At 39.3% G+C, this 22,710-nt stretch overlaps 1 protein-coding gene across 2 annotated transcripts in view; it reads right to left on the bottom strand.

Moving 5' to 3' along the window:
• SLC22A15 (solute carrier family 22 member 15) overlaps positions 1 to 21,613 on the bottom strand; it is a 39,531-nt gene extending 17,918 nt beyond the window's left edge. Inside the window, exons 1-7 of one of the 2 annotated variants that reach the window (XM_084500463.1) lie at positions 21,318 to 21,613; positions 9,137 to 9,349; positions 5,920 to 6,052; positions 4,671 to 4,835; positions 3,479 to 3,608; positions 1,564 to 1,779; positions 733 to 873 (exon numbers count right to left, since the gene is read on the bottom strand). In XM_084500463.1, the coding sequence (XP_084356589.1) occupies positions 733 to 873; positions 1,564 to 1,779; positions 3,479 to 3,608; positions 4,671 to 4,835; positions 5,920 to 6,052; positions 9,137 to 9,349; positions 21,318 to 21,404 (1,085 nt within the window). In that variant the 5' untranslated portion in view covers positions 21,405 to 21,613. Of the gene's footprint in view, positions 1 to 732; positions 874 to 1,563; positions 1,780 to 3,478; positions 3,609 to 4,670; positions 4,836 to 5,919; positions 6,053 to 9,136; positions 9,350 to 21,036; positions 21,153 to 21,317 lie in introns of those variants that run through there. The other variant, XM_084500464.1, reaches the window with a different exon arrangement.
• Between the last annotated feature and the right edge of the window lie 1,097 nt (positions 21,614 to 22,710).

Genomic DNA, 22,710 nt, shown 5'->3' with positions numbered 1-22,710 from the left:
TCTCTTCACTTGCAGCCAGAAATGCTGAACGCCATCTCCCACAAACACTTCCTCTCTGTTTTTAAACAAATTGCTGCTGCTCTCACTAAGATGAGCACTGAGAAAGTCTCATGCAGCGGCTGACAATCTAGGATTTTTATTTCATTCCCACTGTGTGTACGTATGTAAAGCTGCTCAAGAGACACGCAGAAAGGAGACTGGCAGGTGAATTCCACAAAAAATGAAAGACATTCTCTAGAGTACCATGAATCAGGAAAAGGCTAGGTATCAGACTCAGCAGCTCTGCTCACAGATCCACACACAGAGCAGCTATTACATGGCACCACACAACAGTTTCAGCTGAGCTTAGGTACAACTTTGACCTAACAGTGAGAATGGGAATTACAAGACAAAGGTGAGAAGAATGCCATCTTGTGTTAGCACAGAGTCAGCACAGCTAGGTTTGACAGATCAGCCTCATCTTTGAACCAAATTTAGACAACTTGTTAACAATAAAATGAGCTGCTGAGAAAAAGTTAAACTGTCATTAAACTGTTACTAGATGTAAAGATCTATCAGTGGCACTTTCAAGTTAAAAAAAAAAGAAAAAGATTTCTTAGGAGTATACACTGAACTACTAAAATTGAAGCATGAAGCCCCATACTGTGGATATAGAATAGGGGAGACAATATGCAGGAAACTTATCTGTGAGAAAAAAAAAAAAAAAACACATTAAGAGAATTTCATACTTACCATTTTTGGTTAATCAAGTAAATACAGATCGGGTATGCTGGGATTTCTATCAACCCTGAAAGGGCTAAATTGGCATAAATGCTTCCACCTAAGTCACCTACATTAAGGGTAAGACCATAGTAAACCAAGCTGCACACAAACCTGTAAAAGATAAAAGTAGTATCAGAGCTGTATCTTTGACTGCCATGTCAAAGCATTGGTCTGGCACAATGCAGTATATAATATATTTAGTATTTCAGATAATACGCCTAAAGTTTTTCTGCCTTCCTTTAATTTCTATACTCTAGTACACTTTTATTCATTCTCAAATTCTGATTTTTCATATTTCTGTTGTAACCCTGACTGGCTGACTTCTCTGTGGAGATGAAAGGAACAGGTCACTAATTAATTCTGCAGGAAATCATCAAGGCAATCTTCTAACTCTCATTTATGGAGCAAAAAATGACTATTCTGAACTAAGAATTTAGAAAAGCAAAAAGAATATAGCACTACACTGCCTGCTGTCAAAATAATGCCTTTTTTCTTAATGCATCATCCCCCAAGAACACACATTATAAAAGCAACTGTGTGAACAGCAACGCCAGAGGACTTGGATAGCCTATCATACATTTACTTCAAAGTGACAGCATAAAAAGCTCAGGGCTAGTAGAACTCCCCAAAACACAACAGGTACTTTTGGAGAGTTACATTTCTGGTAGCAAATAGCAGTAGCGTCATGGGTTCCTGCTCCATATTACAACTGCTAGCCCTGGCAACAACTGGTAGCCCTTTCTTTTAAGAAAATACACGCTCTCATTAAACACTGCTGGGCCTACAAACTATTTCAAGTACCAGGTGAACATCATGATCAAGGTGCGTCCCAAGAGAATCCTGTATCGGAACAGATCCAAAAAACTGCCAGCCTCTCTGGGGCTTCTCTCTGCTGGGAGTTTTAATGAAAAAGTGTACTTCTGCTTGCGGTTCTTCTTCGCAATGAGGTAGAGGGCATCTTCTGCTTCATTCAGCCGGCCTTGCGAGTATAGCCAGCGGGGGGACTCTGGAATGAATCTGTAACACACAGTTTCTGATTTTAAAATACATGTATCATAAATACACAGACATATATATATATATATATATATATATCAGAGACAGCTTTAGGGCTTTTCTGTTCTACATTGCTAGGCTTGCCTATGGAAATAAGGCTGAAATATGTTTCAACATAACAGATTTTTTTTCAAACAGCCCTTTAGGTATAGAATTCACTTACTGAAACAGACAAAACATGTAGAAAGGAGAGGGAACATGATTCATATGTAATTTAGATAGTGAAAAATTACATATATATGTCTACACACATACATACACAATACTATAAATTGCAATATCATCAGGATTCATTCTAGTGAAACTATCAATTAGAGGCACCATATAACTAAAAGTAAGATATTTTTTGCAACACTGACTAGTTATCTCCTGTTCCTCGTGTTTCAGCATTTCCCCAAATTTTCTCCCATAAAGAGCAATGCAGAAGCTGTACAAAGACCAGGCTTTTGTTCCCCATACACAGTGTTTAACTGATAGGTCTATAACTCCAACACAGCCTACAAAACAAATCTCATACTATTTTCAGATTCCCAGAACTAACTTAAACTTCAACCTTTTGCCAGAACTTCAAAGATTCTCTCTGACCAGAAGTGAGATCATTAATTTAAAAGCACAGAATCATCTTTTTTTTTTTTTTAAATAAGGGTTTAGAAATGAATGTGTTTTCTTTCCCATGATAAAACTCTGGTAATAGTTCCTACAAAGAATCATTTTAAAGCAATGTGGGTGGGAAGCAGTGTGAAATTTGGAATGAAAAAATCTGAAACAGCTCTGAAGTCCCATACATAAAGCACTTCAAAAAAATCAAACATATGCAAAAGTTAAACTACAAGTTAAAAGGCCTGAAATGCCACTGTTTTAAGTTTTGAAGTATCAGAAATGTCAAGTCTGCCTTTCACCTTACAACCTTCAAGACCTCTCCCTGAGTTCTGATGCATCCTTTGAAAGGACATTTTGATTGTTTAACACAAAGTTAGTTACTAATGTTACATATGTTGGAAGGAAAGAAACAAGTTTAAACAGAAGCTAAAATTCACTTATTCCCTCAGTCACTAAGTTTTTACTGTCAGAAAATATATGAGAAAGATCACACTGCATCATACCTTTCAGTGTTGAAATCTACAAACAAAAAGCCCAACTACCTTAAGAAGCCTTCTTCTTCTTCTTCACTAATCACAATATTAAAAAAGTAAAAGAAAGCTGCCCATTGTTTTACATGTCACCTTTGAGACTGTATGTGCAAGCAATTTTGATGCTCTTCCTTCCATGTAAGCAGAATTATAAAAGAAATATCATGTTATTACATAAACATATTAATGTTTCTGTATCATTTAGAATGTATATACAGCATCTTGTAGCACACCAGACAACAGTTTAAAGCATCTACACATACCAGTGAAAGATCAGGATGTTCTTCTATACTACTCAAGACTGTTCCCATCTACAGTAATAATGCACAGACAATGCAACATATGCTTAGGTTTTCAGATATTGCAGCACTGCAATTTAAAGTAAGCACAGAACATAGGGTGGTAGAGGTTGAGAGAGATACCTTAGTTACAGCACTTCATACCATCCTAGAAAAGCTCCTTGACTTAATTGTATTTTCTCTCATTTTTGACATCTTCCTTGAAGGACTTCAGTTTGAAAAATAACTTACAGAGAGAGAAGAAAGACTACTGTTCCTTCCAGGTTAACCACAACAGCCAGAGTCCTCCAGGATCGAATGAAGTACCCTAATAAAGCATACTGGGCAATTCCCACAGCAAAGAACAAGCCACCAATAGATCCTAACATAAAATAAAAGAAACAAGAACAAAACATCATTATCATTCCTTTAAGGAACACTGCTAACTCCCAACATGTGGGATCATACATATACTAACACTTCATTAAAAAAATTAACTCAGCAATACAGGCAAATACACAGCTATTTGACTGAAGAATGTTCTGTCCTTCACCCATATGGAGTAGACGCATTACACCTAATCACAAAGATCAAGACAAGCCCAAGAAACACCCTTCTACAGTCTCCTCACTCAAATCCCTGTAAATAATTAAGTTTTGTAATTCTAAATGTAAATGTTTCATTTTTCTACGTGTAAAAAATACTACAAACCAGTGGAAAATGGTATTTTTTGGAATATACAGTATTCGTTTGTAGCTCTCATGATTTGCAAGATAATCTCTTTTAAAACAGCCACTGATCTCTCATCAGAACACTTCTTTGCCACTTGTCAGAGACTTGGGAAGTCACTCCAAAAAGGAAGACTGTACCTAAACAGTACAGCATATAGTCATCATATCTGAAGTACAGCTTCAACGCTAGTAAGCAGGGCAGTTAAAGGCATCTGTATCATTTGATCTAAGGTTGATTAACACATGGGACAACTCTTTTTTGAGTGCTAACAATAGTTGTATCATCTTCCCATTATACAAGGGTTTTTTTTGTTTGTTTGTTTGTTTTTTTTTGAGAACAGCCAGGAGTGAAATAACCAATATGTATCATATAAACAAACTAAGCTGCTTTGCATAGCCCAAGATCCTGATGGATAGAGATCAGTTATCATAAACCACAGATGCGTATTTAGGTGTGTAACATCCACAGGAGACTTGTTTCAATTGAAGTACCTTAGTCAGTTTGGGTGATGCAGAAATACAAATGGCCAAGTTATCTACTGTGCTTGTCTATAGTTCATATTAAACAAAGGAAGGCTTAAAGATTGTTGTTACACAAATGCTCGAGTGAGTAGAATGAACTTGGCAAATGCTAGTGAGCTTTGGGATCTCTCAAGTGGTGTGCATGATAAATCTAAAAATTCTGAAAATAGACATTGACACTCAAATTTTACCTGCTAACGCCCAGTATGCAGTACCAACACACTCATTCAGAAGAACAAAGGCCACCAGCGACATCCCACCATTCATCACCCCTACCAAGAATCGGGACATGGCAAAGAATTCATATGAGGGTGAGAATCCATTTGCAATGGCAAACAAGATGTCAAGGGCAAAACCTGAAAAACAATGCAAAAGGTTTCATTTCAGAAGAGCATCTCACGTAAAACAGAAGCAATTGTTAGCATCTTTACTTGATTTTCAGTGACTTATGTTTTAAGCAAACCCATTCAACAACTGAAAAACACTGCTATATGCCACAAGTTCAGGCAAAAAGTACCCAAAGTCAATATCATAACAGGGGAACATTAGGATTATTATTTGATACATGATTTGCAGTACTACACTTTGAACTTCAGTTCATGGAAGACTTCTTTTTTTTTTTTTTTCCAAATATTAAGAACTACTGCAGGGCTCCAGCTAAAATGGCTTCATATTTATCCCCATACAAGAGTTTACAGACTAAACATATGACAAAATACCTCCTCTCATACTTGGAAAGCACTCCATATAGGCTAGAGATGAGAAGCTTAATCAGAGGACAGTGTATTGGAAGTTTGCACTGCATAGCAGGCTCATCTTTATCTGCTTTGAATTAATTAGGTTGCTGCTTTGAAGAAAGCCACTGGTTTTAATTCTACATACTTATCCACTGACAAGTAAGTTTATAAACACACACACACAACATGAAGTTCCAAATGCTGTTTTGATCTGGGGACAGTAACAAAACCAAAAACTTACAAAGTTTAAAGTGATGAACCCAAATACATGAAAATTAAATTATGCAGCCAAGAGATGAAATGTGAAAAAAAATCACAGCAGATTACACATGAAAGAACATTGCTAAGAAATTAACAGGAATATTAATTGCAACATGAGGAGATCCCACAAGCATGACAACCACTGCATATACTCAGTTCTTAAATGTAAGCTCTAATGGTACACTTCCTAAACCCAGAACATCTCCCAAATGCTCAGATGCTGACTGAACAGTCAAATTTTGATTTCTTGTCCCCAGAAATACACTGGAAGGACAGTATAATCAAGTGTACTGGAAGGACAAAAAAATCACAGCATGTAACTCACTGCTGTGTATCAAGCTCTCAGCAGAAACTAGGCTCTTGCCACTCATCTTCAGAAACAGGACAACTTCACATAACTCATTTTGTTAGGTTACCTGTGAAACAGACCATTTCTGGTTACCTGTGAGATAGACCTTCTTCCTCCCAAACCGGTCTGAGAGCTGGCCAAAGGAAATTGCTCCAACAAACACACCACTGAAGTAGAAAGAACTGGCAGCGCTGACTTTGTACGATGTGTTGCCAATTAAAAACCACTGGATGGAGACAAAAAAGGAGAATGAACCAGAGTAAAACTGGTTCTGCAATAGTTGGAGGGGGATGACATACTTTCAGGATGATAAAACCTTTCTTAAGTCCCCTAAGCATCCCATTCAATCAGTCATCAGTCACTGAAACAAATACTGCCTTACAGACTCTGGATGGGAAGAAACCAAATGCATAGCTCCCCCAAATCAAGTACAGTCTTTCGTTCTGAACTCAAGAATAAGTCCCTCATGGGATATTGTAATTTTGCAGCCTTCTTCCCTCTCTCTCCCTTTTATTGCCTTTTCTCATATAATTCTCTTAAGTAAAATCATTCCTACCTCTTGATATATATTGCTGAAGTGTGTAGGCACACCATGCAATATAAAGCATTGTCATTTACATCCAGAAACAATCTTCTCTTCCTTATGAACTGTCTCATCACTGAGAAACACTTCGGTAGTTTTAGACAAGTTTTGTGGCATTGCCTTTTTTTTTTTTTTTTTTTTTTTAAAAAAAAAACAGTCCACTTTCTGTAACTTCTGTAACTTCCAGATCTTTTCTATTCTGAACACACACCTGAACCTCATATGATCTTATAGACTTCAGTGTCTCAAAAAAAATCTCCTCTTTCAGGTTGAACCTTCCTCCCATAAAAATCTAGAATTAAATTATGCTATGTTCTCACTGTTCAAAAACGATTGCATTTTTTTTATTCTAAAAACTTGTATTTTGTATTATTTTTCTTGTATCTTGTATTATTTTGTCTTGTCTATTATTTTATCTTGTATCTTGTATTATTTTTCTACTCCTCTTGAATCTCAAAATAATAGTTCCTTTCAGTGACACCCAACTTTTCTTCTTGTGCTGGTAAACTGGTGATGACTTCATTATCCCTGCAATAATACTAATCCTCTCTTTAGTACCTTTTCCAATACCAAAGCCCAATTAGATATCCTATCTAGCTATGCCTATAGTATTTCACATCTCAGTTACAAACTACCTCACCAAGATTAGGGAGCTAACAAAATCATTCAGAAGCTCCAAGAACATAATAGAACATAATTTGCTTACTCTCAGTATGTGCTTCATTCTGAATTGTCATTTAAGTGGTGACATATTTACTGACAGTTAGTAATAGGGTGTCCAGATTCTGATAAAAATCTCTTCTAAAGCAAGTCTTGTGATCACAAATCAACTCCTCTAAGTGTAAAAAATCCAGGAAAATTTATTATAACAGCACATTAGATTAATTTTAACTTGAAATAACACAGTTAAGCTCATAAGAGCTAAAGAATCATTCTCTAATTTTGGTATAAATGTTAAAAAACAGCCAACACTAGATACTATGTCAATAGATACTTTCTGAACTGTTCAGAGATCAAGGCAAAATTTGGTTGTGGCAAAGCAAGGTTTGTTCTGCAAGTTAATCACAGTGACGAAGAAGCCCTTTAAAGGACTTGAGGCCTCTCTCCTGAAAAAAAAGGAATACTATGCATCTTTTTACATCAAAATATTTTTCAGAGCACTTCTGCAATAGTCAAGTTATTACTAAGCGATGCCACAAAGTAAGCATTAAAAATATCTTCCCCAAATGCAGAAAAAACTTCTCTATACATCAGTATAGAAACCGCTTAGCAATCAGAAATCCCCAAAATAATATCAGACCATTTTGGAAAAAATACTCCAAGAACTTCGTAGTTAACTCAGTTTTCAAATGTACCATGTATACAGTTAAATTTCTGAACAAATTGTATCTTAGTTATGGAATACAGGAGAGGCAACAGGATTTTTATATGCATGGGCCTTTACTGAAAAGTTCAGATTCTTCTTTGAAGTTCTTTAATGTACCAGATGTCATGAGATATTTCTTAATTTTGTATTTTTTCAAGTAAACTTTGTTCTTTACCTGCATATCTTACCTGTGCAACTAAAACGCGTAAGTATCTTCACAAAATTTATATCCTAAGCCACTGCTAGGCTCCATGAACATGTCTCACATGTCAAGTTTAAGAGAATAAACAATTCTTGGAGAAAGTAAAAGCAAACCAGGAAAAGTCCAGAAAAGATTTTAAAACCTTTTTGACAATTAGCTTTAAGTTATGCTTAAAGAAAAGCTACTGTCCATTAGGACTTTAATTTCTGTAGTGGCATTAGCACTCATACCCACTTCATTACCAGAATAAGAAGTAATGCCTGTTGTATACAATTGCTCGGTACTATTCCCAAACTGGCAGTTTTTATTAATATGCTCATAACCAATAACATTAAGTACTTTACAGGACTAATTCAAACAGTATTAATGCATTTGGTCAATAGCCATGAATTATCAAGCAGTGCTCTGCTTGACTTAGTTGTATAGTGCTAAATTCAGGTCTCATAACAGCTGCAGACAGATGGGGCTCCTGCACAGAAGAATGGCATTAATAAATACTCAAGGCCGCAGGAATGGCAAGTGTTGAACACAACAGCGTGGAAGCTGCAATCGTTCCTTTAGAGGCTGTGGCTAGACCATGAAAGAGGACACTTACAAAACAGGCCACACTGATAAAGCTAAAGCTTATTTTGGGATAGGACATATGCAATTGCTTTGTCCACCTTGCTCCCCACTGCTGATTTCCTCCCACATACCTGGAGCAGCAAAGAAACAGTAGTTTCTTCTCCATTTTCTTTACTGCTTGCTAATTGCATGATGGATGCATTTTATTTCTTACCAAGGAAATTGCAGAAGGTGGCCAGAAAGAGCTCGAGATACACACAGGATTTTGAACATATTAGTGCAATTATGTGATTACAGCTCAACTGTGGAACCAGGCTACAAGACCCGAGACGCATCTCCCATGTGGAGAAGGCGGGTACTTTTGGAGCAGAGTGTTGGTCAAGATCTGCATTGCAAAACAAACGTAGCTTTTGTTGCCAGTAAGGATATGAATAGGTTACCTGTTCTCTACCTGGAGGTAGCACCTGTTTCATTTGCTAATCAAAACATGCACTAATAGGGAAGAGAGAAGCAGCAGTACCGCCAGCTTGCTCCATACTCCCTGAGTGCCATTTACTATTTACACACGAGGCAGCAAAACACCTTCCAGACTTACCTCAGAGACTATTGACGTGAAGCTGCCGCTGAAGTGTACATGCTTGTGAACCTCGCTGCCGTTGGCGGTCAGGAGCCATTCCCCAAAGGCCCTCTGCTCGCTCTCTGACTGGTTGCCATGGCTCTGGTTAGCCGAGAGCTCTTCGAGGTCCCAGTGGTAAGGGGGAGTTGCCCCCACCAGTGCAATGAGGATGGCTTCGGTGGCCACATAGAGCTGAAGTGAAAGACAAGAACACAGATGCTAAGTGTACACCCAAGCAATGCTTCCTTTGCAGTTGGATCAAAACAGTATCCAAAGAAAATATGAAATAGGACTCTTCCTACCCCTTTTACCAAAATTGTTTTTTCCTGTGAATCTTTTTTACTATCAATAAAGACAGAGATGCATGCAAATGTACAGATATATATTTAATATATATTACACACCCACACAAGGCCTACATTCAGAAATTAACAGCTGGCTTTGTTTAGGGAAAATATAAATAAAACTGCTGGAAACCTGGACGTTTTAAACCTGGCATGGAGTAGGGTCACTGGTTCTTGCCCAGAAAAGCATTCACAGGCCACTGCTTTAACAGTCTAGAACATTACAACTTCACCTTAAACCCCAGTGTTTTAGACCTCTTTGAACATAGAGGTACTATGAGTTTTGCCACAGAAAACTCATGGTAAAAAAGTCTAAGAGACAAAAGGAGTTGATGGCAACAAATCAAAGACCTCTGCCATTCCCCAAACAAAGCTACCTCTTGTCTCATGCCCTTAATAACTCATCACTGTAGCTCCTGACCAAAAAAAAGGATCTCGTTGCTTCTCCTGACTATTACCATCTTCATGAAAGAAATCCTTCATGCCACCCCATTCCTCAAACCCCATTTCAGCCACCTCCTGAATACAGTCCTGGCTCTGCTACCAGCACCTCCTCAGTGTGTTCTTGGAAAGAGCATGCCTCTTGCAAGCGTAGCTTCTCATAAGGCTGCTACACAAATACTCAGAACTGAAGAGAATGTAGATAGGATTAATAAATATTCAAAAACTGAGTTATTACACAAGTATTTTCTTTCCATCAGCTCCTTTGTGTTCCACATGGTAAACTGCTGCTGCAGTGCTAGGAGGTGAGTGCTTCAAAAGTTCATTCTCTTTCCTTAAAAAGGATAAAAATAAAAGGAAATCAAAAGGAATTTGGAAGAAAAAGCCACAATCTGTCAACCATATTACTTAAACTAAAGAACAACTTCTAAACAGATGATGAAAAGTGAAAGACCTCATCTGAGAAAGAAGGCAATGACTAACATTACATGAGGAAGGTGGAGTGAAAAAGCTGAGTGGGTATGTTGCTAGGGATGTGTGGATACAGTACTCTCAAGTCCTCAGGAAGAGCCTGAAATCACTGAGAAATTAGAATTACAGGTCATGATCTGTGGCGCATCCCTGTATTCTGACTCACGCAGACAATTCCATGTCAGGACTGAGTGGTAACATCCTTGTTTTTGTCTTCTGAAATAATAAACATTTTTGAAGTAGTTCAGGAAATGAAATCTTCCAGGCATTTGGTTTAGGGAAAGAAAGCTGAACACTTTTCATTTTTGCTCCAAGTGAAGCCCACCCCAGCTACAGAAGAATAAATTGAAAAATAAATGATTGCAGGCACACAAAGAAACATCATATTTTTTTAATAAAAAAAGCCAGCCTTAAGCATCCTAGCAGCTGCAGCAAGCAAGGAAAGAACAATAGAAACACTTTGAATTAATATGCTGAATCAGAAAAATATTCGAAGATGGTGACATGCTTTGATATTATCAAACACTATTTTTTCTATATTCACGTTCAATGAAGTCACTGCTGTGAAGAGACTGATTTTTCTAGTGATTATTTGCCTTTTACTTTGGCTAACAGGTATAGTAAATCCTCTTAATTATGTTGCAAAGCAGAAAAAAACAAACACAACACACAGCCTTCCCCGATCCCAGTTTATTTACAATTCAAAAGACCAGAAACATTTTCTAGAAGTGGTATTAAGGACATGACCAAGCAAACTCAAAGCTTACAAAGAACAATAAATATTGAAGCTTACAAAGAACAATAATACAATAACAAAATATTACATTTTTATATTAAATATATAACAAAAGAACAATAATACAAGAACAAAAATACCATTTTAACACTGAAATAAAAGGTAGGTTGTTTTTTGTTTGTTTGTTTTTTAAATGAATCTGGGGGTTCTCCTCTTAAGAGCACTAAATGCTGGTGCTTAGCAGTAACACAGTTATTTAGACCGGTGATGAATACATAATACCTTATTCTGTTTTAATGGCATTTAATAACAACTTAAGGTGTAATATGGTTACATTATACTATGTGTACCATGGCAAATACATACTACAAGTCAAATTTATGTGTCACTTAATTAATACCTGCTATTGATATGCCGTATTAATTAGCTGTACGTGGATGCTAACAGCTCCCCACAGACTTCCATGCACTGATCTGCATTAATCAAGACAAACACCAAGCACAAGGGGAAGAGGCAGCGGCACATAGTCACAGATGAGAAAGAGTGAAGTTCTGTTAGTTTCAAGTTTCTTCTGTTCGTTTCTATTCTTTGTAGGTTAAAACTTAGTGTCTGTGTAGATTAGAAATCCGTGATGTATAGAGGTTTACTAAAAGACAACATAATAACCTGTAAGTTTTTGCTTTCTTTGCTACTTTGACTTTCTTGGCTAAGTAAAGGGAATTTAAGTCAATCATTTACTGCTACTTCATTAACAGTTTAACTTAAAATTTTAAAATTAATATTAATAGCGTTGCCTGCAACTTCTTGACTAGCTTTCTCAATGGTCATTTTCCTAATAAATGACTTTGAAGAAAAAAAGTAGAATCTCTAATACAACTAGCATAGGGGGAGAAAGAAAGAGCTTACACAGTTTCATTCATGAAGAACACAAAAAATCATTTAAAACTTAAATATAATTTATCCATGGAACAAAAGCAAGACTTAAATTCTACTATAATGTTTGAAAGCACTTCTTAATCAGCTCACCAGCTATTCACAACCAGGCTAGACGTTTTACACAAGTATCAGCTGAAGCATTCACTGCTGAACAAAACAACGAGCAAGCCACTAGCTTCTGACATTTCAAATACAGAAACATTAAAACTACACCTTAAGGGGAAGGCAGAAATTTAGAAGGAATAATGAATGACCTTGATCTGGTAAAAGCCTATGATGAAGAAATTTACATTTGTGGGTTAAAGTCATTTCTCCTGAACACAGCACAAGCAGCTGAAAAGCTGGAGGGCCACCTTATTTTTGAAAGCCTGATGAACTCATCTGCTTTGAGTTATTCCAAAAATGGCAATTTGCCTTTTAATTCAGGTGTTTTGTTTTGTTTTCCCAGATAACCTTTTTTTTTTTTTGCGTAGAACCCTAAAAGCATCTTCCTGTTGCAAAGTTATTATCTTATGCTGACAACATGCTCTTCTATCAAAATACCTTTCTTCTCTTAGTAGCAGAGTAAGAGAAAAAGTAGCACACTACAAGGAAATGTCCTGTTGTATTTACAAAATGAAGAAGAGCCATGTGCAGAAGAACGCAATGTAATCTTTCAGACACTTAGCAACTCCAAATCCACTCTGATAAGAAACACTCCTCATGAAAAACGTAACCAAAAAAAATTTACCTTCAGTGACAGGTTGCTATTACAACCTGCAAGCCAGATTTCCCCATAGTACTACAGATACACAGATGACAAGTTTTCTGGTAAAGGGTCATCTGTCAGTCCTGTACTGTACCAAAATCTTGCAAGACAATTACTTACAAGACTTACTCAGGGACAGATGAAACAGCTTACAGGATTTGAAAGACCTCCATAGACTCCCCGCCACACCAATCCCTTGAATAAACTAACATCTTGAACGCTACCTACTAAAGGAACATGAAAGATGACCATAAATATATATATATGTGTGTGTGTGTATTTATTTTTTTTTCTCCCCAAAACAGTGTAGGAAGTACAGGCAATAAACATAATACTAAGGAGACCTGGAATTTGTTGGAAACCTAGGTTGGAGAACCGAGTGCTACAGGGCTTCTGATGTGTTATAAAGGAAGTACACCAAGCAGAAAAAAAGAAGACTCAGTCTTGCCCTGTAAAGCTTCAAGCCCGGTGTCAGGAGGTTTGCCAGATCTCTGAACCACACAGCAGTTGAATGCACACTGGCAGGCCAAAAACAAGAGGCCAGAACTGCTTTGAGAACAGTTTGAGGCAGCATAGCCTAAAGCATTTGCATTTTCACAGCATGCTGGATGACGTACAACACTACAAAGGCAAGCATACCTATCTAGCGTGGGCTCATATGCTGCAGCTCAGAGGGCTGGCACAGGATTCGCCACTGCTCTGACTGGATCCCCTCTGCAAAGGAAATAGAGCAAACCTTGCGTCATAGGTTGACAGGTCTCTGAACATGAAAGAGGAAAGTGTAGTATCAAACTGCTATTTTTCTGCCTTTAAAAACAGAAGGCAGGAAGAAAGGTTTTGCGCCTTGTTAGAATATCCACATAAAACCCTGCAGTTCTCTAAACATTCACACATGGCTAAGATAGAGAACCAAGCTGCAAAACAAGAACTGGTGATCAAAATTATGCAGAGCACTGTAAACACTCTTGTGTCTTCCTATTTGGGCAGAAGTAAGGTTAAATTGTATTAGTGTATTAGAGGCAAAAAGGTGGCAGAGGTTCCTAGTCCAGGTTAGGAATTGACTACGTACCAGCCCAGGACTGAACTGTCTCAATGACACAACAGGATTACGTGAAGGATAAATCAACAACTGCTGGTAAAGAGGCAGGACTTGTAAACTGGCAGGTGTCAGAACTTAGCCCTGCTTCCACAAGCGAGATCATTCTTCCATCTGCACTTCATCTTGGTCCTTCTTTCTCTCCTGATCTCCCAGCCTGCTTTGGCAATCAACACATCCAAGTCAGGGCCAGCATCAGAAGAGATCAAGGCTCTCACCTTTCTCAGCATACTGGTTTGGGGCACTGCCAAAGCACGGGTGAGCATCTTGGTCTCACAAACAGAGCACTTTAAGGCTATGCAAAGAGCACATCCTTGGCTGTGCCTGGACCTCTTCTTTACCAAACGACTAAAGCACTTAACTCTGTAAAAAGATGCAATTAAAAGCATACGCTGATCATTTCAGAAGTTTCTGCTATTTAAAGATTCAGATTAAAAGACGCTGCTGACATTTGTATCAGCTGCTTTCATTCATTTAATCATTTCAAGGACTTGCCTGAGGATAAGGGATTTTTAATTTAAATAGAGCCTTGGTTTTAGTGCTACTTCAGAGCAACACGATTTCCAGAAATGAAAGAGTAGTTTCTCCAACTTTGTGGTGGAACTGCCTAAACCAGTGATTTCCAATTTCCAGTCCACAAGACTCAGAAGCCCCTGAATTACTTTTAAAGAGGTTCCGTGAAAAATAATTAAGAAACACCAAAGTGTCAGCAGTCTTAAATTTACTGTGGAAGGATTTAATATCTTCAGTGGGAAGTCTGTAGGGGGCCTGCAAAATTCAAAGAGATTTAAAAGCTCATGCCTTTCTCTCTATATATATTTTAACACACCAATAATTGAACAGCGTGCCACAAATTGGAAGCTGGAATAAGCTAGGGACAGAACTCTTCTCAGCTTTCCCTGCCCCGGGATCTCAAAAGCTTCACTGTGCCTCGCAAGGCAAATTCGAAACACCCTTCCTCCCAAACCCACCAGGATTAGGAAAACAACCAAACACAAATACACTGTTTACCCAGGTTAAGTATTGGTGACAGAAGACCTGACTCCCTCTCAAACCTAATCAGAGATCAGACTGTAAACAGGCAAAACCTAGAGAAAAAATGCTATTCCTCCAAAGGGCCTCCAGTCCACTCAGCTGCTGCTTGCAAAGAGCAGAGATTTTACTTTTGGGAATCAACGCACATGAACCACAACGTGACCTATAAACCCAAGTCACTATGTTAACTACTTCCATATTTTTCTTTTAATAAACTCATTTGAGTGCACTGAACTTTATTTGGGTCAAATAAAGAGAAACAATCATGTGCAAACTGGAAACAATTATTCTGAGTCCAACGACACATCTACCAGTTAAGTCAGCTGAGAGAAAAGGAAACCAGACTCTCTAAAATGATGAGAGCAGTGATGATGTGGCTTGCTAGTGGAAAAACACTGAAAATTTATTGCCTACAAAACACGGGAAGATTACAGTGTGTGTGTACATAAGGGCAGGGAAGAAGGAAAGGGAACTGATGTGTCATAAAGTAAATATATTTAATCCATAGTCTTTGCTATCCGGTAGAACTGTCTATGATAACTCCCAGGCTTGTCTTCTGAAGGTGCTCAGAGCTAGGCTGACTGTTCCAACAGAATTTGCAGGGCTGAAAGCCGTCTTGATTAATAACAGAAGACAGGATTGTTCCAGCTAATTACCATCCCATTGCACAAAATATTTTATGTAACAGTAGCTTCATTGTTAATAACCCCACCACCACCATCTCCCATACAAGATGGAAAGACGCCAGGCACCGTTGACCTGATGCCTCCAAGTCGCCTTCCGTTCCCAGTCGATAAAGAGACATCCATACCCTCAGCATATTCACTTTTGTGTGTTTCTCCCAAAATTCACGCTTCTTGCTATATCCTTCAGCATGAATTCTGGTAAGGTCTTTCAACAACACATTGAACAGGAACCTTTCAGGACTGAACTGCAAAGAAACTGAAGCCAGCCTTGTAAATTAGTTTGCAAAAGCTACCCAGAGGTGTTTATATGGAAACGTACATAAAAAACATGAGGTTTCAGTGGCAAATAGTGAATGTAGTGATCATTAAAAGAGCAAGAAAACCTGGGAACTATGCGATGATATGCAGAACCACCTAAAAATATGAGGTCAACTATGCATGCTTTGTAATTAAGATCCAGCTAATGAAGAGAAGTTCTTAAAGTTACAGCTCATGTTTCTTCTGTGTATCAAGGTTGCTTGGATCATAATTCTGTGTATAAGCATACGTTTAAAGCTTAGCTGTATTGATGATACACTGGTTTGGACTAAGACAAAATCTTGAGGGAAGACAGGTATTGGCAGCTGATAAGGAATTTGTGACTCCTACTTCCCCCCAATCCATTTAGCATGTTTGGAAAAAATTATATCAAGTTCACAACTTAACATTAATCAATGAGGACGAAGTTACTGGACTTCAGACTTCTGTATTATACCTGAGAGTTAAGAACCCCACTGTTAACAAAGCAGATCACAACATAACTTTGTTATTTCATGCTTTCTGCAGAATATAATGCAGTGTCTGTAGCAGCTGCACTCACGTTTTCATGTCCTAGCTGCAGTATCAGAAGAGATGAGTGTTGTTTCTTTTAAGGAACAGTTAAGGATCTGAAAGTATTACAGAAAGACCATGCTGAGTCTTGACTATATTTCTGGTTCTTCTCCTAGAGAAGAACTCCACTAAAGCATTGGGAAGTCTCAGTTAGCATCTAAATCATTACACATGAAATAAAAATAAAAAACGTGACCAAATAACAACCTTTTTTCCTATAAAAGGTCCCCCCACCCAACTGAAGCAAGCAGTAGGACTGGTCTTTACTCACATATCCTGCCAACTTTCAGGTAGGAACATTTCTTAACTAAATGTGTAGCAATGTGTCTTGCAGTGTAATTAGTTTACGTACTTATGCCCACCCAAAATATTTTTCCACCTGAACAGGAATAAGGACCAGACCAAGGCATTATATTCAGAGCTGCAACTATGTTAGAAACCTTCATCACTTCCACAAGGAAAGTATTAGTCCTTGTATTCTTTAGTATAAGCATATTCTTAAGATACAATGTATGAAATATGTGGGAATAAGAAGCTCACCTCAAGAAATTAAATTTGGGACTCTGTCCTTTATCTGTTTGTATTGCCACATTTGAAACCACTTTTCCACACAAGTGGCTGCACACATCTGATGCACATTCTGCAACTGCTTTCCCAGGAAAGGGACTTAAAAATTCTCCCATAAATTTTAAGAAAAAAAAGCAGCCAAATAGTGAGGTAATCAAAGTGAAGGAATGTCACACAGCAATTCCGTACAGCTTTTTTATACCTGTTGCCTTGCTTACATACCTTACAGACTCTAAGACTTTAAGTTGAACTATGTCTAAGTTACAGTGCAAGTAACTTTGGGCAAACAGCATCTGTCATGAAGCCCCTGAACACCTTTAGCAACCTATGCTAGCAAGTGTAATTCTTTCCTTCACTTTAAATTTTTCATTACACTTCATATTTGTTTTGTGCCTTCTATTCAGATATGATCCTGACAGTATGCCTCATCAAGGAGGGACTGAACTGTATTAGTTTATGACCGGTTCCACATAGTTCAAAGAACACCATAATTGGCTCAAACAAGCATTGAAAAGATTCACTGACAAGGTTTTATTAGTGTCATTACAGATGCTGACTGATGGTGTGCTCCCACACCTTCCTGTATTTCATCTTCTGAATGAATAAGAAATGTTCTGTCGAGAAAGAGAGTTAAGCCATGGAATCACTTCTGTATCCTACGTGGAGCCAGACACTGCTCCTTCTGAATTATTTCTAAAGATTCAGAAAGAACTTACCTTACTTAAGCTATGTGCCCAAGTACCTGCTTTCCCTCAGAACATTTGTGCAGATGGGCTGGTTAAAGAGCAGCTTTCTACATCATGATATTCTAATCATGCTGCAACTGCATCAACAATGACTTTGTTTTAACTTAAGGCAAAGTATTCTTCAAGAAACTTGATTACACTAATTCCATCTACACTAATTCTTATTCCATCTTCCCTTCAGTTAGTAATAGTTCCAAGCTAGAGAGAAACAACACCCTAGGTAATTATTCATATCACTGTGCAAGGCACATGTAACCCAACTTTCCACAAAGCATTTGTCAGCCTTGCAAATAGGACCTCCCTTTTACCTCCAAAAGGTTTAAAGAAACCTTTTAAAAGAGACATAGTCGCAACACACTGCCATTCTTCAATTTCTGTTTCGGTTCAGATCAGATTTGAGCAATCTTGTAATTCAGGTTCACTGGCAAATGCAAGTCTCCTTCAACTACATATATTGAGAGCAATAAACATTTTTTTTATTATTTTTATTTTTTAACACTTGTGCACTCTTCAGGCATCTGATCCAGATGTGAGATTGTCTAATGTTGCTACACACTAAACACAAGACACCACTTTAATAATGTATGGATACATGTAGTGAGCACTTTTCTAGTAATCAATAGGTGTCGCGAACCTACTTTCAGTTCAAAGGAAAGTTGTAAGTATTCCAAGAGTTATCAGCTCACTTTATTCCTCCGTCTAACTGTCTTGAAGATGCGCTAAAAACGCAAGACTAATGCAGCCTGCAATTCATACAATTAGCCTAACCCATATCCTTCAGATAAGTTTGGCCTTTGTCTAATTCTATAGATAATGGAACAAAATATTTCTCTGCTTTAGCTATCATCATGCCACTATAAAGATATCAACCACTGCTACAGAACACATCCAAAATTCTTCCAAATTCATCAAGCTAGTAGCAAATAAGCCAAACACAGTTTAGTGCAGTAACAGCTCCAACAAGTTAATGAGTAACAGCAGCAGGTAGTAGAGGAACAAAAGAATCAGCAAGAAAGTGAAATCGAATACCCTGCAACGTTGAATAACAGTGGCCCACAAGACTTAGGCTAATTTTGCACAGATGACATACAGAGACAATTTTCCACCTACAAGCAACCTGGAGGGTTTTCTTTCCAGTGTCAGCTCATCCCACAGGTCTAGCACCAGTTCACTAAAGCCTGTGTGAAAACTGACTGCCATGTGGAAAGTCTCACTCATACAAACTTCAGCATTCGGTGCAACTTGTCTCAAAGAAATTCTGTGAGCTAAACTATGTTTGTGTTTTGAATTCAAAGATCAGACGTGAAGGCTTTACCAGGGCATATCAGTAGGGCTACACACAGTTCACTGTAGAAGTTTTTAAGAGAAAAAAAAGACCAACACCGCAAGATGAGGGAAAAGAACTACAAAGTAGTATGAAAGCCAATAGATCAGAAACACCCAGAGATGAAAAAGCATGAATTCCACATGAAAAGCAAAAAATCTGCAGAGAATCTTAAGGAGTAGGGAAAGCATAGAGTTTAAGCTTAGTACATTGTCAAGACCCTTCATCTGATACAGCCTTAAGACAAAACCGATTTTCACCCTGTGGTATTGTTACTTTTAAGAATGCAGAAATATTTTTGCTACAAATATGGTAGCAACACAAAAACCACAAGCCAACTGAGGAAGCTTGTCGGAAGAAACAGGGAAACAAGCAATCAATTTGAACAGTCAGTCCATGGCAGAGGCACTGACAGTCTAACACGAGTTCTCTTCCTCTAGCTAGATGCTGTGTCTGAGGCACTGAGAGCCCATGATTACCCAAATCCACATCACACACCAAATACATTACTTACACCTTCATGTCTGTCCTTCAGAACTTGACAATAAATCAGACAAGTGACTAACGCCAGCCATGGCACCTCCCTTCAGACTTACTCTAGCACATCCCAGTGACACATTACATAACCTGGCACCAATAAAGGAACACAGAAAGCAATCAGCCACTCAAGCAGGAGCCAGTGGTATAAATCTGAACCTACCCACAGACTGAAAGGGAACATGCTTCACATCTAATTCCCTAGCGTTTTCTGTGCTTCACATCTGTGCAGGCATAGGAGTTTGTATGAGCCAGGGGGTGATCCTCATTGGTAAAATTCAGGAATCAAAGATCAAATAATTTGATAATTATAAAAAAAAAATCTGTACACCTGTTCCATCCCTCCCCCCCAAAAAAAATATTCTGAATTTGCCCTGTGATTTGCGAAAATACTTCATGTATTTCCCATGGCAGAAGTAGACTGCCATGGGAAATACAAGTTAATTCATTACAAAGCAAACAAATAAAAAAGGCATTACAGGACAGTTGAACCACACTACCCAACCCTCTTGGAGTACAGAGCACTCGTTGTAGTTGCTATTTGTTCCAAAACACGGACACCACTGGAAGGAAAAAAGTAAGTATTGTTTCCTTGCTCTCTCAACTTCAGCGAGCATACATGTCATCTAGCCAGTCAGCCAGAACTTCAAGTTCTAAGCAGTGCTTAATTTTAAAGGATAAATAAGTTAAATCATGGATGGAAAAAGAGGAAAAACAGTACAAGGAAACTGAAACTTATGAGGCCTTTGCCATTCATCATCTTAGCAAGCAAGTACAGAATTCCCAGCTGACAGGACTGGGCATATGAAGTTTCTTTGGTCACCTTACAAAGTTTCTTACTACTGCTATCAATCCCTTGGCTGACAGAAGACATCTTCAGTCTCACAGCTCACGACTGGAAGTTGTAGATTACCAGAAGATATTGGTCAGCAGCAGGAGGGATGCTTTTAAGTCTCCCCCCCTTTCCCTCCTGCAGCTGGTACGTTCCCACAGTGGCAGTAATCCAGCATTGCTAAACCTAGTTGAACTCACTGCCATCAAGTTTTGGACGAGTTAGAATGGAGTCAAGTGAACTTTTGTCAGATTCAAGCTGTACCTTATCCCTTTGGCAAGGTATGAATGTACATGTATTGTCCTCATCTCCCCACACAACTTTGGGAATGGACACGAAGACAAAGCAAAGCAGGAAGTGCGGACGGACTTGCCAGCAGGTCACATCACTAGGTTCACAGGTCTCTGAATATAGTGCTCTGCTGTTACACTGGGCTCTGTTTCTATCACTGAAGCATTTTGTTTCCATCACTGACCTTACAAGCACTTTGAATCTCGCAGGAATACAGACCTGAAAGGCTGAGCCTTGCCCAAACACCTCACACAGAAACACGCTGACGATGAAGTCAAGGCAAGATGACATATCACGAGCAGTCACAGCCCATCAGCTTTTTAGGTGACAGCTCCTACACCCGTAGGCATTACCGAGCACCTTTACCTCTGCAACCCTTCCTGCACCAAGGCACCACCCCGAAAACACCAGCCTAGGCCAGGTAGTACCAGACCTTGGCAGCACTTGTGCCAGCAGCCACCACCACCTCCCAGTCCGGCAGGCAGAAATCCCTCCCTCACCTGCAGCAGCACGGCCAGCAGGACGCACAGGTACACCTGGTAGGGACCCATCTGCCCCACCAGCGGGAACGCCTCCTCCACCTCCATCCCGCTGCGCTGCGCCGGGGCGAGCAGCGGCAGCAGTGGTAGCAGTGGTAGAAGCGGCAGCAGTGGTAGAAGCAGCAGCAGCAGCAGGAGCAGCAGCAGCAGGAGGAGGAGGAGCAGGAGCAGGAGGCGCTCAAGCACATGCGCCGAGGAGGGGAGCGGCCATGGCGGCTGCTGCGAGCATTGGCGCAGGCGCGCCTGCGGGCGTTAGATGGCGACGGGGGAGAGGGAAAGGAAGGGAAGGGGCTCGGGCTTCTCTGGCTGCCATTAGCCTGCCCTCGGGAGGGAGGCGGGGAGGGGCGTGTGAGGGTTCAGTGAAGGGGTCTGTGAGGTGTTTGAGGGGTCCATGAGGGGGGCAATGTGGGATACTTTGAGTGGCTGGGTTGCCTACAGCAAGCAGGCGCAGTGCTGAGGAGATAGATGCTGCCTGTGAGGCAGCAGCTCCCGTCTCAGCTTTCTGGAAGCGGATGAGGGAAGGGTGATAACGCTGGACTCCTTGAGACCAAGACGGACCTGTGTCAGCATGCTAACTAAATGGGAAGAGTGCTCTGAGTCCCTGCTAATGAAGTGGCTCCCGGTTTTCTGGCAGCCTCCACACAACACTTTACCTCTGATGCAGTTTCTTCATAAGAGCAAAAGCTCAGTTACAGTCTGTGCTCAGTGGGTTCACACCTTCACTGACCAGTTAGCCCTGTGCCTGAGAAGCTGTACCCACACAGGGCACCCTGCTTAAGGCCTGTAAATTTATGCATAGTCCCGTATCTTGACAGGCCTCAACTGTGGGATATTCTGTAATTATACTTCATAGCATACCCGCTGTTATGGGTGTCTTCATAAAACTGTAGTACTTGTGCTGTGTTTTATGGAAAATATTTTTTTTTTTTTTGGAGAGCCTGCATGGTGAACATGTGGGAGAAGTTCTCATTTAGAAGTAATGAGGCTGATTTGTGAAGTAATGTGAACTCTACTGAGAAGGGAAGGGAGATAAATGCATGTGTGTAATACTCAATATTCACTCAAAATGGCCATGAACTTCTTCACTATCCGTTTTCATTCCAAATTCACAATAAACTTTAGAGAACATGCAACAACCTAGGTTGTTGAGGCTTTTTATCCTGGCAATACCAAGAAGCGGCAGTGACATCTTCATGCCTGTTGTGGTTTTTGTCCTGGATACAACAGCTGGGGAAAAAAAAAAAAAAAAAAAAAAAAAAAAAAAAAAAAAAAAGGATGAGAGCTGTGTTGTGAGGTGTGACCTTTAGTGCCATGCCAGGGGCCTGGGAAATAATATCATTTCCTTGCCATAAAA

The sequence above is a fragment of the Aythya ferina genome (assembly GCF_964211825.1).
Source record: "Aythya ferina genome assembly, chromosome: 1".
NCBI classification, from domain to species: Eukaryota; Metazoa; Chordata; class Aves; order Anseriformes; family Anatidae; genus Aythya; species Aythya ferina.
Note: the sequence above shows the minus strand (reverse complement) of the source record. Positions and strands in the feature narration are given on the sequence as shown.